Source organism: Typopeltis vanoorti, chromosome 16 (assembly GCF_054136105.1).
Source record: "Typopeltis vanoorti isolate ZY-2024b chromosome 16, IOZ_Tvanoo_1.0, whole genome shotgun sequence".
NCBI lineage: Eukaryota > Metazoa > Arthropoda > Arachnida > Uropygi > Thelyphonidae > Typopeltis > Typopeltis vanoorti.
In genome coordinates this window covers 87,019,988-87,035,860 of record NC_143564.1, presented here as the reverse complement: position 1 = coordinate 87,035,860, position 15,873 = coordinate 87,019,988, and the positions used below count along the sequence as shown (strand labels likewise).

General features: G+C 32.5%; 1 protein-coding gene across 1 annotated transcript in view; it reads right to left on the bottom strand.

Moving 5' to 3' along the window:
* Nucleotides 1-15,873, bottom strand: part of alien (COP9 signalosome complex subunit 2 alien) — a 395,054-nt gene that overhangs the window by 214,909 nt on the left and 164,272 nt on the right. The window contains exons 5-6 of the mRNA XM_090406656.1: nt 10,852-11,022; nt 20-124 (exon numbers count right to left, since the gene is read on the bottom strand). Of these exons, the coding sequence (XP_090262782.1) occupies nt 20-124; nt 10,852-11,022 (276 nt within the window). The remainder of the gene's footprint in view (nt 1-19; nt 125-10,851; nt 11,023-15,873) is intronic.

The following is a 15,873-nucleotide window of genomic DNA, read 5'->3' as shown; positions in this document are numbered from 1 at the left end:
AAACACACTGGATGCTAACCTTGAGCTTTTTGTTATTCTTCTGCGCTGTATACATTTGAATTTCTAAGGCATAAATTTCTAATAGCTGTGTTCCTTTTTTGAGATCATCAGAACCATCATCTGTCTGAAAATAAATTTCAATATTAATACTATGAGCATCAATTCTTTACAGAACTTTTTTCATTTTTACAATATGCAATTATATCAATTATATAATCAAAAAGTAATCAAGAAATGCAAAATGAAATGCTGAAATAACCATCAAAAATTAAAATGAACATTAATTTCTCAGGTAGTAATTCTTGTACTTGCATTCTTTATAGATTTACAAGTGTTTCTCAATCTAAAGAATGAGCTTTGCTAGCTTTCATTATTAAAAAACATGTTACGATAATATGAACAATAATTTAAAATGTAACCTTTAAAAACTTAATATTTTAAAATACATTTTTTACAATAATTTCAAGAATAAATTTTTCACAGTATGGATAACAAACTATTTTATCTCTTTACAGAAGAAGCAAAACATTAAATGTTCCTACTATTCCACTCAAATTTTTAATGCAAAAGTAAATACAGTTGACTCCCACCTACAGCTCTCATGGAGAACATAGGAACCTTTGTAGTAGTGGCTGCTTTGCTAGTGCAGTTCTTTTAGTACAATACTGTACCTACCTATGTGAGCTGTTTTTGGGACTTTTACTACATGGAACATTAGAAGCATAGCACATGAAGAAGAAGAATTAGATAAAATTTTAAATGATGAAAATATAGAAATTGCCGTTCTTACAGAAACAAAAAAGAAACTTAAAGGAACAAAAGAAACAGCTAACTATAATATCATATATAGTGGAGTGGACAAACAAATACATGCAAAAGCTGGTGTAATGGTTTGGATCCATAAATCAATTAAAGCAAAAATAACTCATTATACATACTGGAATGAAAGAATATTAGAAATGCGATTAAAATTAAATAAAGAAAATTTAACAGTTATTGGAGTGTATGCCCCTTAAGAAGGAAAAGAAGAAGAAAATGATTACTTTTACGAAGAGTTACAAAGAATATATGAAAAATTAAATAAAATAGGAATGAAAATAATCATTTTCATTCCTATTCTGGATATTCCATGTTCTTGTGACCTTAATTACATAAAGCAAACTCCGAGAAGTTTAGAAAAAAGACAAAAGGAGCATATTGAAGAAGTCAATAACAACAGCGAGTACAGTTCAGGCTAGGCATTCCATTTCTCCCATACTCACCACAACATTGAACGGGATAAGAGCTCCATGCCATATATAGAAGACTACAGATAGAAACATTAATATACAAAAATTTGGAGAACCAACAGTAAACAAAAATGGAAAGCGACTCATTGATTATACAATATATAATAATTTAAAAATAATGAATACATTTTACAAACATAAAAATATACATAAATATATGTGGTGTGCAAGAGGACAAAAATCAATAATAGACTACTTTATAGCAAATGAAAAACAGCAAACCTCTTCCTGGATGTTCAAATTAGAAGAGGGCTGGAAATTGACACAGATCACTATTTAGTACAGGCAAAACTAAGATTTCTGCCAAACTGGCTACAAAAAATACAACAAAATAAACAAACTAGAGAAACAAAATCTAATTACAAAGTAAGAAACTAAATGATTCAAGTATAAGAAATTTATACCAACAGAGGATTAATAACTACTTAGAAAAATACAAGAAAATGAAGACATTGAGAAAGAATGGAATAATATATAAGAAATTATCACATCAGCAGCATTCACTAATTCTTAGTATTTCCCATAATGTAAAACACATCTCACTAGGGGATGCATACTGTTATACATTATGGGTGGGGGGTCACTACCCAGACCGGTTACAACCTTTTTTTGAGGTCTCCTCAGTGAGTAGCTAGACCCTGAAATTCCAAGGTTTTTAGTAATACAGAGCCTTATCAACTTTACCTATACAAGTTGCTACAATGTGTTTTTACTTTGAATAATTTTTTAATTTCAGGGTCTAGCTACTCACTGAGGATACATCAAAAAAAAAGGTTGAAACCGGTCTGGGTAGTGACCCCCCCCCCCATCCATAATGTATAACAGTATACACCTCCTAGTGAGATGTGTTTTACATTATGGGAAATACTAAGAATAGTGATCAGAGCTTTACTCACCTTTACCACGAGTTGCCCTGGTGTTGCACTACCTTTAGACTTGAACTACGTTCAGACGCAAACTTAACTGTTTTGCTTACTTGGGAGAAGGAGTAAAAAACCAAGGTTATAAAATTACTTGGTATCCTTAATATATATTATCCCCAAGGAAAAAAAACTTTTCATATCTTTATCTCATCCAGAGTTTCTTATTCAAAGTAGTAGCCAACTTGTATAGGAGTAGCTAGACCCTGAAAAACCTTGGTATTTCAGGGTCTAGCTACTCACTGAGGAGATCTCAAAAAAAGATTGAAACCGGTCTAGGTGGTGACCCCCCCCCCCACACACACACCCATAATGTATAACAGTATACACCTCCTAGTGAGATGTGTTTTACATTATGGGAAATACTAAGAATAGTTATCAGAGCTTTACCCACCTTTACCACAAGTTGCACTACCTTTAGACTTGAACTACTTTCAAGTGCAAACTTAACTGTTCTGCTTACTTGGAGAAGGAGTAAAAAACTCCTCCAAGTTTATAAAATTACTTGGTATCCTTAATATATATTATCCCCAAGGTAAAAAACTTTTCACATATATAGTATTTATATATATATATATATATCTCAGGGTACCCTGTAACCCCTAGAGAGCGCGTCCCCTGGGTGGCGGATAGGGGAGCCCACCATGTGTGTGTGTGTGTATATATATATATGGTGGGGTGGTCCGAATATACTGAATAAGGACTCGTGGACCAACAGGGCCATAAGGGACAATCATCTTGATTGTAAGGGAAGCGGCACTCCCATGGACCCCTAGCTGGATCTATCCTCTCCTTCTTCTACTTTGAGGAAGACCCACTTACTTTAATCTTTCCTATAAGGCCTTACCAGCCAACTCTTCTTACTTTATGACCCTTGTGCTATTAGAGTACTCGAGGGCCATGGGGTCTTTTCATTTCTGGCCTTACAACTATGTCCTCTCTATAAACCTTACTATATTTCTTCTATAATCTACCCTTTCCCCTTCAATATACCCTATTCCTCCTATGGGTTTAAATTCGGAAGAAGGCGAGTTCAGAAGCCTTAAGGTAGCAGCCCTACCACTGAACTATTCCATCGTCAGGCTAGTCCCCTGACATGGAGAACATAACCATACTTGTAAGCTGACAGAAAAAGATAATCGGATTGAATCTATGGGAAACGACCCTGGAATGGAAAAGGGAAAACGAAAATGGAAACGACAAAATATAATACACATAGCAAACTGGAATGTAAGAGGAATAGCATATAAAGAAATAGAATTAGACCAGTTATTAAATGAAAGAAATTTTAAAGTAGCAATAATCACTGAAACAAAAAAGAAATTAAAAGGAACTATGAGAACTGAAAATTTTAATGTGATATACAGTGGAGTCGACAGAGACCAAAGAGCACAAGCAGGAGTCATGATTTGGATTCATAACTCCCTTTCAAAACAGTTAAAACATTATAAATTATGGAATGAAAGAATAATAGAAGCTAGAATAAAAATAGATAGAGGCTATTTAACAATAATTGGTTTATATGCCCCAGAAGAAGGAAGAGAACAGAATAATATTGATTTTTATAATCAACTACAAAACATATATAATAAAATAACTAAAAATGATTACATAATTTTAGCAGGAGACTTAAATGCAAGAATTGGAAACACGAAAATTAATAATAATATAGGAATACATGGAGAACACACTCTAAACAGAAATGGTAAAAAATTGATTGACTTTGTAGTTTATAATAACCTAAAAATAATGAATTCCTTCTATAAACATAAAGACATACATAAATATACTTGGGTAGCAAGAGGATGAAAATCAATATTAGATTACTTCATATTAAATGAAAAGACATCAAAATTTTCACTAGATGTTAGAGTTCACAGAGGATATGAAATAAGCAGTGACCACTTCCTTGTTAAAATAAAATTAAGATTACCACCTAAATGGTTACAAGTAACAAGAACAGAAAGAAAAATTGAAACATTTGTTTATAAAACTAGACTATTGAATGACACAAATGTACAATGGCTATATGAACAAAGAATTAACCAGTATCTAGATAAAATAAAACAAAATGAAGAAATAGAAATAGAATGGCTTAATATAAAAACGATACTAAATGCAGCAGCAAATGAAAGCTTAGGAAAGACCAAAAAAATCAATAAAAGAAAAAAACTGAAGATCTGGGATGATACAATCAAAGAAATAATCAAAAAGAAAAAAGAAGCCTGTCACAAATGGTTAAGCAGTAAAAGATTAGAAGATGAAATAGAATATAAAAGAATAAGAGCCATAGCTAAAAGAGAAGTCAGAAAAAGACAGAGAATCATGGAATAAATTTGTTTCTAATTTAGAACATGATTTATATAAAATAAGACCCAATGTATATAAGATTTTGAAACACCTAAATGCAGATACCAAAGAAAACATAAAATTAAACACTGAATTGAAATTAGAAGAATTTCTAAATTACTACACAGAACTGTGGACAGACAAATATTTTAAAAAAGACAACTGGCAAACAATTAACGAAAATGAAAAGGAAATAACTGAAGAAGAATTAGAAATCAGCCTGAAAGAAACAAGAAACGGAAAATCACCTGGAGAAGATAAGCTAGGTTCAGAACTATATAAATACGCAGGAACAAGATTCAAAGGAAGACTCTTACTATTTTTAAATAAAATTTACTCAACTGGTATCCCCCCAATAGAATGGAAAAAAGCAATTGTGATTCCTATCTTTAAGAAAGGTAATAGAGATGATCCTAAAAACTATAGAGGTATCAGTATACTAAATTCATGTTACAAAATATACAGCAGAATCTTAAATAACAAACTAATGAAATATTCCGAAAACTTTATTCTAGAGGTACAAAATGGATTTAGAAAAGGATGTTCATGTATAGACCCAGCCTTCTGCCTAAAATTAATAATAGAGAAAAGAAGAGAATATAATTTAGAAACACATATTGCATTTATTGACTTTGAAAAAGCATTTGACAAAGTTAAAAGAAACATATTATTTAACATATTAAAAGAAAGACAAATACCAAATAATATCCTAAAAGCTGTCACAAGTATATGTGAAAATAACCAAATACAAATAAGATTAAATCACGAGCTATCATATACAAGAGAGATAAACCAAGGGGTCCGACAGGGATGTCCCCTCTCAGCAACTCTTTTTAATATCTACTTAAATGAAATAATAATAAAATGGAGTAAAAATTTACATCAAGGAATTAAACTTTCACCTACAGTTAACTTAAACACTCTCCTCTTTGCAGACGACCAAATAATAATTACAAATTCTGAAGATAACTTACAGAAAGCTATTTTAAATCTAAATGAGATATCCAAAGATTATGGTATGATAATATCAATCGAAAAGTCAAAAACTATGGCCTTTAAAGGACAAGATCCAGCAAGAACTAAAATAGTATTAGATAACAAGATCTTAGAACAGGTGAATTCATTTAACTACCTAGGATGTATGATCACTTATGAAAATGAAAAAGATATAAACATAAAAATTGCAAAATATTTAAAAATAACAGGAGTAATTAACTCTATATTTAAACCAAACCTAGTTCAAAAACAAACCAGGCTAAAAGTATACAATACATTAGCCCTACTGGTCTTAATGTATGGAAGCGAAATCTGGACAATAAAACAAAAAGACAAACAAAGATTAACAACAGCAGAAATGAAGTTTATGAGAAAAACTGCAAAGTATACCCTATTTGATCACAAAAGAAACGAAGATATTATGAAAGAATTAAACCAAGAACCAGTAATTGAAAAAATTTAAAAATATAAACATAGATGGATGGAACACGTTCAAAGAATGAAAACAGAAAGATTACCAAAACAAGCCATTAGGAAAAAGAAAACCAGGATGTCCTCCTAAACGATTCAACGATGACTTCTAAGGCCGGAACAGGCCATACTAGGCCTAAATAATCCTTGATACGTATGATGATGATGATGATGATATATATATAAAGATGCCAAGAAATTATATTCTTCATTTTAATCCTTTATCCAAGTAAGCAAAACAATGTTTTGCAAGTGAAGTATCTTCACGAATGAGCTTCTTCTATACAGAGGCTAATTACTTCGTATCAATTGCATTAGTATGTATTCCATAATGCAAAGCACAAACCCTTTCAGATGTGTATAATGCTATATAGCATATATACACACAAGGGGGGGGGGGGGGGGGCTGAAAAAGTTCTGATAACACTTAGAATAAAAGTTTTTCCACTTGGATATATGTCAAGAAATTATAATCTTGGTTTAATCCTTTATCCAAGTGTAAACAAACAAAGTTTGCATGTGAAGTAACTTCACAACTGACAACTCGTATATAGAGACTAATGACTTCACATCATTAAATTAGTATCCCATAATGCAAAGCACATATCCTTACCAACATGTATAATGCTATGCATTATGGGAAGTATTCAAGATTTCTTGGCATATAAAATTTATAGTATAACCAAATGGGAAAAACTTCCAACATCTATCTCTAATTCAGAATATTTTAGTAATAAGTTGCAACACCTTTTGGCTACTTGGATATGGAAATATGACTTGTGCATCAACATTGGTATCACTTCTGGGTCTGGTTCTCACTGATAAGATCTCAAATAAAGATCAAAACCGGTTTGGGTAGTGATCCTTCCCATAATGCTTAGTATTATAAATGCCTGTAAGGATATGCACTTTGCATTATGGGATACTAAGGCAAGTGATGTGAAGTCATTACCCTTTTTATGTACGAGCTTCCAGTCATGAAGTTACTTCACGCGCAAACTTTGTTTGCATACACTTGGATAAAGGATTAAACAAAAAATATAATTTCATGGCATCTTTAATTTATAACCTAGAACAGAAACGGTATTAAAGCAACTGATATAACCATAAGAAAGAACATATCTTAATACCCTTTAACACCAATTTTTCATCAAAATTTTTCTTTTTATTTTTATTTATTTTTCTTTTAAGATATATAAGAAGACATGTCAGAGGTTTTGAAGAAATGTGAAGACACAGAAGTGCAGGCCATCATTAGGTTTTTCATGGTTCAAAAAATTCTGCACCTGAGATTTACCAAACTCTGTGAGAGAACTTCAGGGGTCTGCCCCAGCATATCAAACAGTTGCCAGATGGATGGCCGAGATTTACAAAGTGTTTAAAACTAGATTTAAATTTAAATTCAAAACTAGGCATCCTGAGACAACAGATGCCCTCAGGAGGAGTTTCCACAGTGATCACACCTGATTACGTTGATGCAGTATATGCCATGATCATCTTTGATGATAGACAAATACCAGCCAAAAACATTGCAAAGACTATGGGTATATCCAAGGAACAAGTTCAGATCATTATCCACCAACATCTGGCATGAAGATGTTCTCAGCAAAGTGGATCCCCAAATGTTTGAATGCCAACCAAAAGAGATTGAAGTCAGGCTGGATATGGTTGGGATTAAAGCATATAAGGCCAGTGTATTACATCTGTTAATTTTATATGTGCTCTGTGCTCTTCTGGTCAGTTTGCCTTGTTTTGCAGGAGGAAACATTCTGCCACTTCCTTAAGAGACTGGCTAATTCACCTCCAATTGAAAGATCTTCATAAAGGTTATGAACATCCTAGATGAAATTCAAACCCATGTCTTTATGACCAAATGTCACTACATTAGTAAATGAGATATGGAGGCTTGATGCAGAGTATACTATTTTAGAAGACCCATGCAATAGTTGATCAAATCAGGGACTTAACAAAGACATATGGAAAAAGCAAGTTATATAAAACTACACTGTGCTTTTGCAATGCCTGATATCCTTTAAGAAGGATATCAGGTGTAACAATTAAATTCATGGCCTCATATACTACACTTTGAGTCATATAAAAACAATCAAGCCAGTAGCTAACAACTATGGAGGAGTTTGCACGTGCATGCTGGTTGCTTTTCGTGGAAAAATGAGTGAATGGAATATATTACACATCAAGTTTTGTGCTAAGTTAGGCAAAAGTGCAAGTGAAACTTTACATGTGTTAACAGTGCTTTATGGTGATGATGATGATGCCATGAAAAAGTCTAGTGTATCTGAATGATATAAGAGGTTTAAGGAGGGGTAGGAAGATGGGAAAGATAGCAAAAGAACTGGTTGGCCAAAAACTCATCAAACATATGAAAATATGGAAAGTGTGAGGCAATAAGTTCATTCCAACAGACAATTAAGCGTATGAAAGACATGCATTTAATGGCATTTACCAAAATCTTCCTTGCAAAGGAAGATTTTGATAAATGATTTGTGAATGAACAATTTCTGCAAAGATGGTTCTCAAATTCTGAGTGCAGATCAAAATGTAAAGGCAACTTGATCACTGTTCTCCTCTTTTTTCATAATTGGTTCTATTTTATAGTTATTACTGGTGAAGAAACCCGATGCTTTTGGTAAGACCATAAAACAAAATGCCAAAGCACATAGTGGAAAACATTTTCACCAATGCCAAAGAATTGAGCGAATGTCATGTTTGACATTCGCTCAATTCTCATAAGGGTATTATGAGAATTGAGAATATCAATTCGCTCATAAGGGTACAGTACAGTTCACTTTGAATTCATTAAACAAGTGAATCAACATTGTTATTTAGAAGTGCTGACAAGGTTACATGACATTATTTGTAAGCAAAGACCTGAACTTTGATCAAACAATTGCATCATTCGCTACAATCGTGTCCATGCATAACAGCTGCTTGCGACTTTGTGGCTTAAATAAAAATTTAAAAAAAAAAAAATCATCCTGTATTTACCACCTTTCAATTTTTGCTGCACAAGGAAATCACTTCAAAGGTGATAAAAGCCACTAGTCTAAAAGTAAGTAAATATAGTTTTTACATGTGTATTCAGAGAATTTAATTGTGACACCTTGTACAAAAAATTCTAAGCATTTGCTTGAACCCTATTAATTCTTGAAGCCACAAGCAATATTTGCTTAATTTTCTAGTACAAATATTATAAAATAAAATTTATCACTGTATTACCAGAATGTTCATTTCATTATAAGTGGATATAAAAAAATTTAAATGGAACTTATGATCAATATCCAGAAACAAATGTAGAACATTTACCAAAAAATGGAAAGTAGTCTATATATGCTAAAACTCTGACTTACTATAGTGTACCAATGCACTAAATAAATTTCAACTTTTACCAAGGAAGCTGTTCCTGGAATCCCAGCTGTAAATCTGGTTTGTCAGTGCTTGTGATTAATGTGAATATTTCACTGAGCTGAAAAGACTCTCAAACTCTCAAATCAAAAGGGGATTATTAAGTATTTTCTAATGGATTATGAATACAGGTGACTCACTTCAAAAGACTTGATACTGCATCTGAACATATTTGAAGCTTATTATTTCACGACACTTTGGAGATAACTTCAAAGATGGTCTTTTAAAGTAAGTCAGATGTGTTTGATCACTAAAAGAATCCTATTTATATATGCATATATTTTAATTAGTGACTATTTCTAGTTCCTATAAAAGAGCAAAACTTGAGCATGATAACTAAAGCAACTGATGGAGATATTTAACAAGGGCCAACACCAGCTTCTACAATGACCATGTTAATTCAGATATCCTTAATTAACATGGTCTTAATTAATTTCAAAACTTAAATTTGCCAGCCTAGTTGTCTCAGTGGTTAGCGTATCGGCTCTCCAGCCAAAAGGATGCAGGTTTGAATCCCACTGTGGGCATGGATATTTGTGATTATCTGTGAAAATACTAGTGGTGATGGTAAGCGACAGATGGCATTGGTGGGTTGAGTGGTAGAAATAGAGTTGCAGAGTAGGTGCCCTCCCCCGATGAGTCTTTGGATTCCCTGGAGATGTCGTATAATAATAATAACTTAGCATCAATCCAAAATGCAATACTATAAAATTGTAAATGGTTAGTTACCTATGTCCAGTTTAAGATAAAATCTTTTTGTGTAATATTGTAAGTTTACTTTAGCAACAAAGTTTACTCACAGAAATATTACTAGTATAGTTGACTCTCACTATAGCAAAAACTAATATAACAAACTTATTCTCTGTAACTAACTACTGACCATAGTCCTACAGACACAATGGTATGAAGAAAATTCACTATAATGAACTATTCCTGTGATCTATCTGATTTTATAATAGTAATATTAACCTCAATATGAGGTTCATAAGTAAAAAAACAGTCAACAATCTCAAATTAGTTATCTGAGCAGCTGGTTTTTAAGAGCCAAGTTACCTTTTCATATAATAATATGCTCCATATTGTTGCCGACAACACCCTTCTGATATGATTGTTGAGCTGGCTGAATTAAATCAATTAAAAAGGGGCAGCCACAGCAATAATCAGAAAGATTTCATTAACACTTCTTATATGATCAGTTTCTCAGCTCTCTAACTAGTGTAGTAACAAAATTTTACCTACATAGTATAAATCCTGTTTATGTACATACACAAAATTACACATTCCTGTCCAAGAAACTTAATTTTACTAAAGAATATTATTTTCAAGGATAATGGTTGTTTATTTTACAGATCTATGAAAATGATTCACTTTCTAATAAATTCAAATGACTAATTTTCTAATACCTGACAAGATTGATGAAGCTGCTTCAAGATTTTTGCCAATTTATTGTATTCACTTCTGTCAAAGTATAACTTTCCTAACTTAGTGTTAGTTTTGAACCATAACCTGTCATTCTTGGCATCTTTCAAGGCTTCTAAAGTTGTTTCGTAGAATTCTTGAAGTAACTCCATTTGCTGAAAGATCAAAAGACACTCTTTTACAAGTGAAAGAGATGATGCCAGTACATTATAAACTATGCCAAAGAAAAAAATAACTAAATAAACCTGAGAACAATTTTTGAAGTTTTCTAAGTTTGCTAAATTTATTATTCAGTTTCAAAATAAAAAATTATTAAAAATTAATAATAAAAACTTCTGCACACTTCTATAAGTAACAAAACAGATAAAAACAGAAAATCTAATAGAGAGATTTTGTGGAATATATATACAATGCAAGGAGGAATGAAGTGAAACTTGAGTAACCTCCTTCGATTACAATGCTGTTTCCCACTGTAAATATGGGCTAAAAAGTTATCAATTTATCGAAAATTATATATTAAAAACTTGTTGACCATGTCAGTTCACACTTCACACACACAAAACAGATGAAACTCAGAAAACAAAAACAGCAACATGACAACATCCAACTGGATTGGTTGACATAATAACCAATCACAGCCTCTAGGAGCTATTACCTCAGAGCTCACCCTGCCTGCCTTCTGTCTGAGCAGTTTAAAACTATTAGACCACTAAGAATTTGACTCGCTGCACCATCTGTATTTATTTATTTTGTATTTATTTTGAAAGCACACCTGGGCTATTAATGCGAATGTGATGCAATGTTTATGTGTCGAAAAGCGTCCTCTTAGTGAAGCATTAGTCTATTATTTACTTTTAGGAATCACACTAAGTCTGGAAACAATTAGGGGAGTCTTTAATGGGAATAAATGCAAAAATATAATATCGGTGGCAATGCTATTCGGTGGATAAGTACCACATACCTAGCACACCTGGAATATACATTATATATAATATATTCGCCCCTGATATATATATATATATATATATATATATATATATACACACATACATATACACACACACACACGCACACATACATATGGTTGATCCTTGAAGAACGTGGGTTTGAACAGCACAGATCCACTTATGCATGGTTTACTATGAAACAATTTATCGGAAAAGTTTTCAGAAATTTGCGACAATTTGAAAAAACTCCAGATGAACGCACGTAGCTTAGGAATATCGAAAAAATTAAGGAAACGTTAGGCGTGTTATGAATGTATAAAATATATGTAGTTACTAGTCTATTTTATCATTTACTACCATAAAGTATACACAAATCTATTATAAAAGGTTAAAATTTATCAAAACTTACGCACACAAACACTTACAGACGATACATGACCATTTGCAGTCAAGAGAACCGTAAACATAAAGATGCAGTGTTAAATCATAACTGCATAAAATTAATGGTTATTAATTAGTTAAATTAATTAGCATAAAATAAAATATTTATAATGATTCATTCGTGTATAGGCTAGGCTAATACAAAGCAGTCGTATTGTTTGCACTAGTCTACCATAAAGAAATCATATTTCATATTGCTGTTTCTTCATTAGCACTGCATGAATTGTTATCCTGTAAATAAATATGAATTTCTTTTTCACATTATCTTTTCATTTTTGATGTCTAGTGTCAGTAATACATATAACATCTACAATGTTTTGTATCATATAAGACAATATTGATATAGGTACTAATAGACATACTAATGATCTTGTATGTCTTATGGTATCGATAAATACAGTACTCTGGATGTATTTTCACTTCCTTATGATTTTCTTTAATAACATATTCTTTTCTCTAGTTTACTTCATTGTAAGAATATAGTATATATACATATCATATAAAATGTGTTAATCAATTGTTTATGTTAGTGGTAAGGCCTCCAGTCAACAGTAGGCTATTATAAGTTTTTCGGAAGTCAAAAGTTATATGTTGATTTTCGAACAATGCAGAGGTCAGCACCCCTAACCCTCACGTTGTTCAAGGGTCAACTCTGTGTGTGTGTGTGTGTGTGTGTGTGTGTTTCTGAAACATATTAAATCACTAGAAGCCAAGAGATCAATATAGAAACACTATTTTATTTTTAAATAAAATGCACAACTAATTTTGTCTTCTTAGAAAACTTCATCGGGTGCATAACATGAGAGAAATACCAACAAACATTGCAAGAGAAAATCTATACATTAAAATACTAACGTATTAACATTTGAAGCCATTCTGTGTATCTCCTCACTGTTGGGAGTGTACATGTGTTCAAGATCTCGTGAATGCCAAAGTTGGATAGCAGTGCAACAATCCAAGAGATTATAACTTAAGTTCGTCTTGAAATGTACTGGACCGAGGACAATTTCTTTAGATTCTAGAATTTTTCTTCCCAGTTCATCATAGTATCGAGAGATGTTTTTCAATTTGTTCAACATGACTGGGTGAGTGATAGAGTTTTCATCATTAGTATCAGCAGAATTGAGGACATGGTTAGACAGAGCACTAGCTCTAATTCTACCATATGAGATGCCTCTCTTATGTTCTCATAGACCAACTCAATGGATTATTCAGTCTGGTCAAAATAAGCATGTTGAAGTTGCACCAAACATGGTAAATGCTGGGACATTTTAAGTTATGTTTTTGTTTGGGCTTACTGATTAAGGAACGAAGCTTGGGTAGAGGAGTAAAAGAATGTGTGTGTGAGTGAGTGAAACGCTGCTCCGTAGTAAACATCGTTTAATTAGTATTCTATTTAAAAAATGTGTCATTGTAATTCTTGAAGTGTAGCCTGTAACTCGCTCTACCAGCTCTATGAAAGTTAACCTCTGCAAGCAGTTTTAAAAAAATTGCCTATCTAACCTGCTGTTATTCAACGGTCACCATTGGGCTAGCATACAAGGTGAGCAGCTAGAACAAAAAAAAAAAAAAAAAGATTAACTTTTTTAGCACTAAACTCTATCTAACATGATGAGAATCCACTGCAAAGTTTGTGAAGAGACATGTATTGAAGTTACATCTGTTATGAAGTGTGAAGATAAGTGCAAAACTAGTTATTTTTATTGTGCTGGTCTCAGCAAAAGCCAATTTAAAAAGCTCACCAAAGACAGGAAACAAAACTGGAAATGCGTTTTGTGCAAATTTGGTGAACAACGAAGACCTGCTCAGTGTTTCAATTCTTTGTTCCGTGAGGGACGCCATTCCAGTGCTAGCCAACACCCGCCAGCAACTTCTCCCAGGGGTGATGACTCGTGCATTCCAGAGATTAGTAACACAGACAATATATGTATAGCATATTTAATGGGATTAATAAAATAATTAAAAAAAGACATCAACGACTTCAGAAGTTCAACTGAATTTACCTCGAACAAAATAAATGACTTTCTGACTATCATTACTGGCCTGACACAAGAAGTTAAGGAACTTAAAACAAAGAACTCTGAACTAGAAAATGCAAATATGGAGCTGCGTAGGAAGCTGAAAATAATTCATGAAACAGTGGATGACTTGAGTCAACAGGCAATTAGTTCAAATCTAGAAATTGTTGGTGTTCCTCATGAGCCACGTGAAAATATGCATGAAAGAGCTGCACGTAAAATCAAGATCAGCTATAATGAAGATGATATTGAAGCTATACATCATGTTCCTAGTGGGCAGAAAAACAGACCAATGTCTATCATTTAAAAGTAAAACAATCAGAGACAAATGGCTGGACGGAAACAAAAGTATGAAATATAGAGTACAACTGATATATGTGACAATTTTAAGGATAGTAAAATATATTTAAACAAGCACTTGACTGGAAACCTAAAACACCTACTATTTATTGCCAAGAAATGTAAAGAAGTCCACTACAAATATCTCTTGGTAAAACAGGGCAAACTTTTCGAGAAGAGAAGATACATCAAAAATATGGCGAATCAGATTTGAAGATGTCGTCTAAACGCCAAGAAAACAGCGAGAGTAATAACTAATTATGAACAATAGCAGATGAGAATAACTGTGATGTCACTTTTTATAAATGTGTAATTTATTATTGATTCAGCAGAATTAAGAAACTTTTTATCCTCAGACACTAAGTACCTTGAATATTTTGCATATAAATATAAGTATTCGAGATAAATTAGAGCACATTGAATTACTACTAGACAATTTAAACTGGTGGCTAAATGTTCTGATATTAACAGAAATCTGGGTTAAAGATGAAGAAATTGATTTGTACCATTTAAGGGGATTTAAAAATCAATGTAGAAATTAAAACAAATCTGGAGGTGTAATTATCTTTGTTCGAAATTCCATATCTGTTAATAACATTACTAACATAAAAATGAAAACAGCTGAAAATGTCAATTTATATTTAGAACATCATAATATATATATAATGGCTGTATATAGGTTGCATTGTTACACAGAGTCCAACTGTATACAAGAACTCGAGTGTAGTCTAGATGAGATCAGAAGTGACAACGTTCTCATAATTAGGGATATGAATATTGACTTGCTGAGGAATAGCGGCTCCTCGCAAGATTATCTAGATCTACTTGCCATGCATGGACTCGAACAATATACTAATGTCCCCCACAAGAGAATTCAATGATGGCAGAACATGTCTAAATCATGTATTCGGGAGAACTTTATGTGGAAACAAAATCCAAGCAGCAGTTCTGCGCCAACCTCTCACGGATCACTTTCCAAATGGTATTAAAGTGCATTTGCAAGTACAGCACAGAGATAGTACAACCAAAAACATTCTACACAACAATTGACTCCAGGGTATTGAAACGTAACTTGAGCACTGTCTCCTGTGAAGAGATAACGTCGGAAACAAATATTGATACCTTGTATCATAAATTTATTGCAATAATAAACAATAAAATACAAGACTTAAAGTTAAAATAGACAAAATGAAAGAAACAAAGCTCTGAATTATACAGGAAATCAGACACTACATAAAAATTAGGGATAAAGTGTATAAAA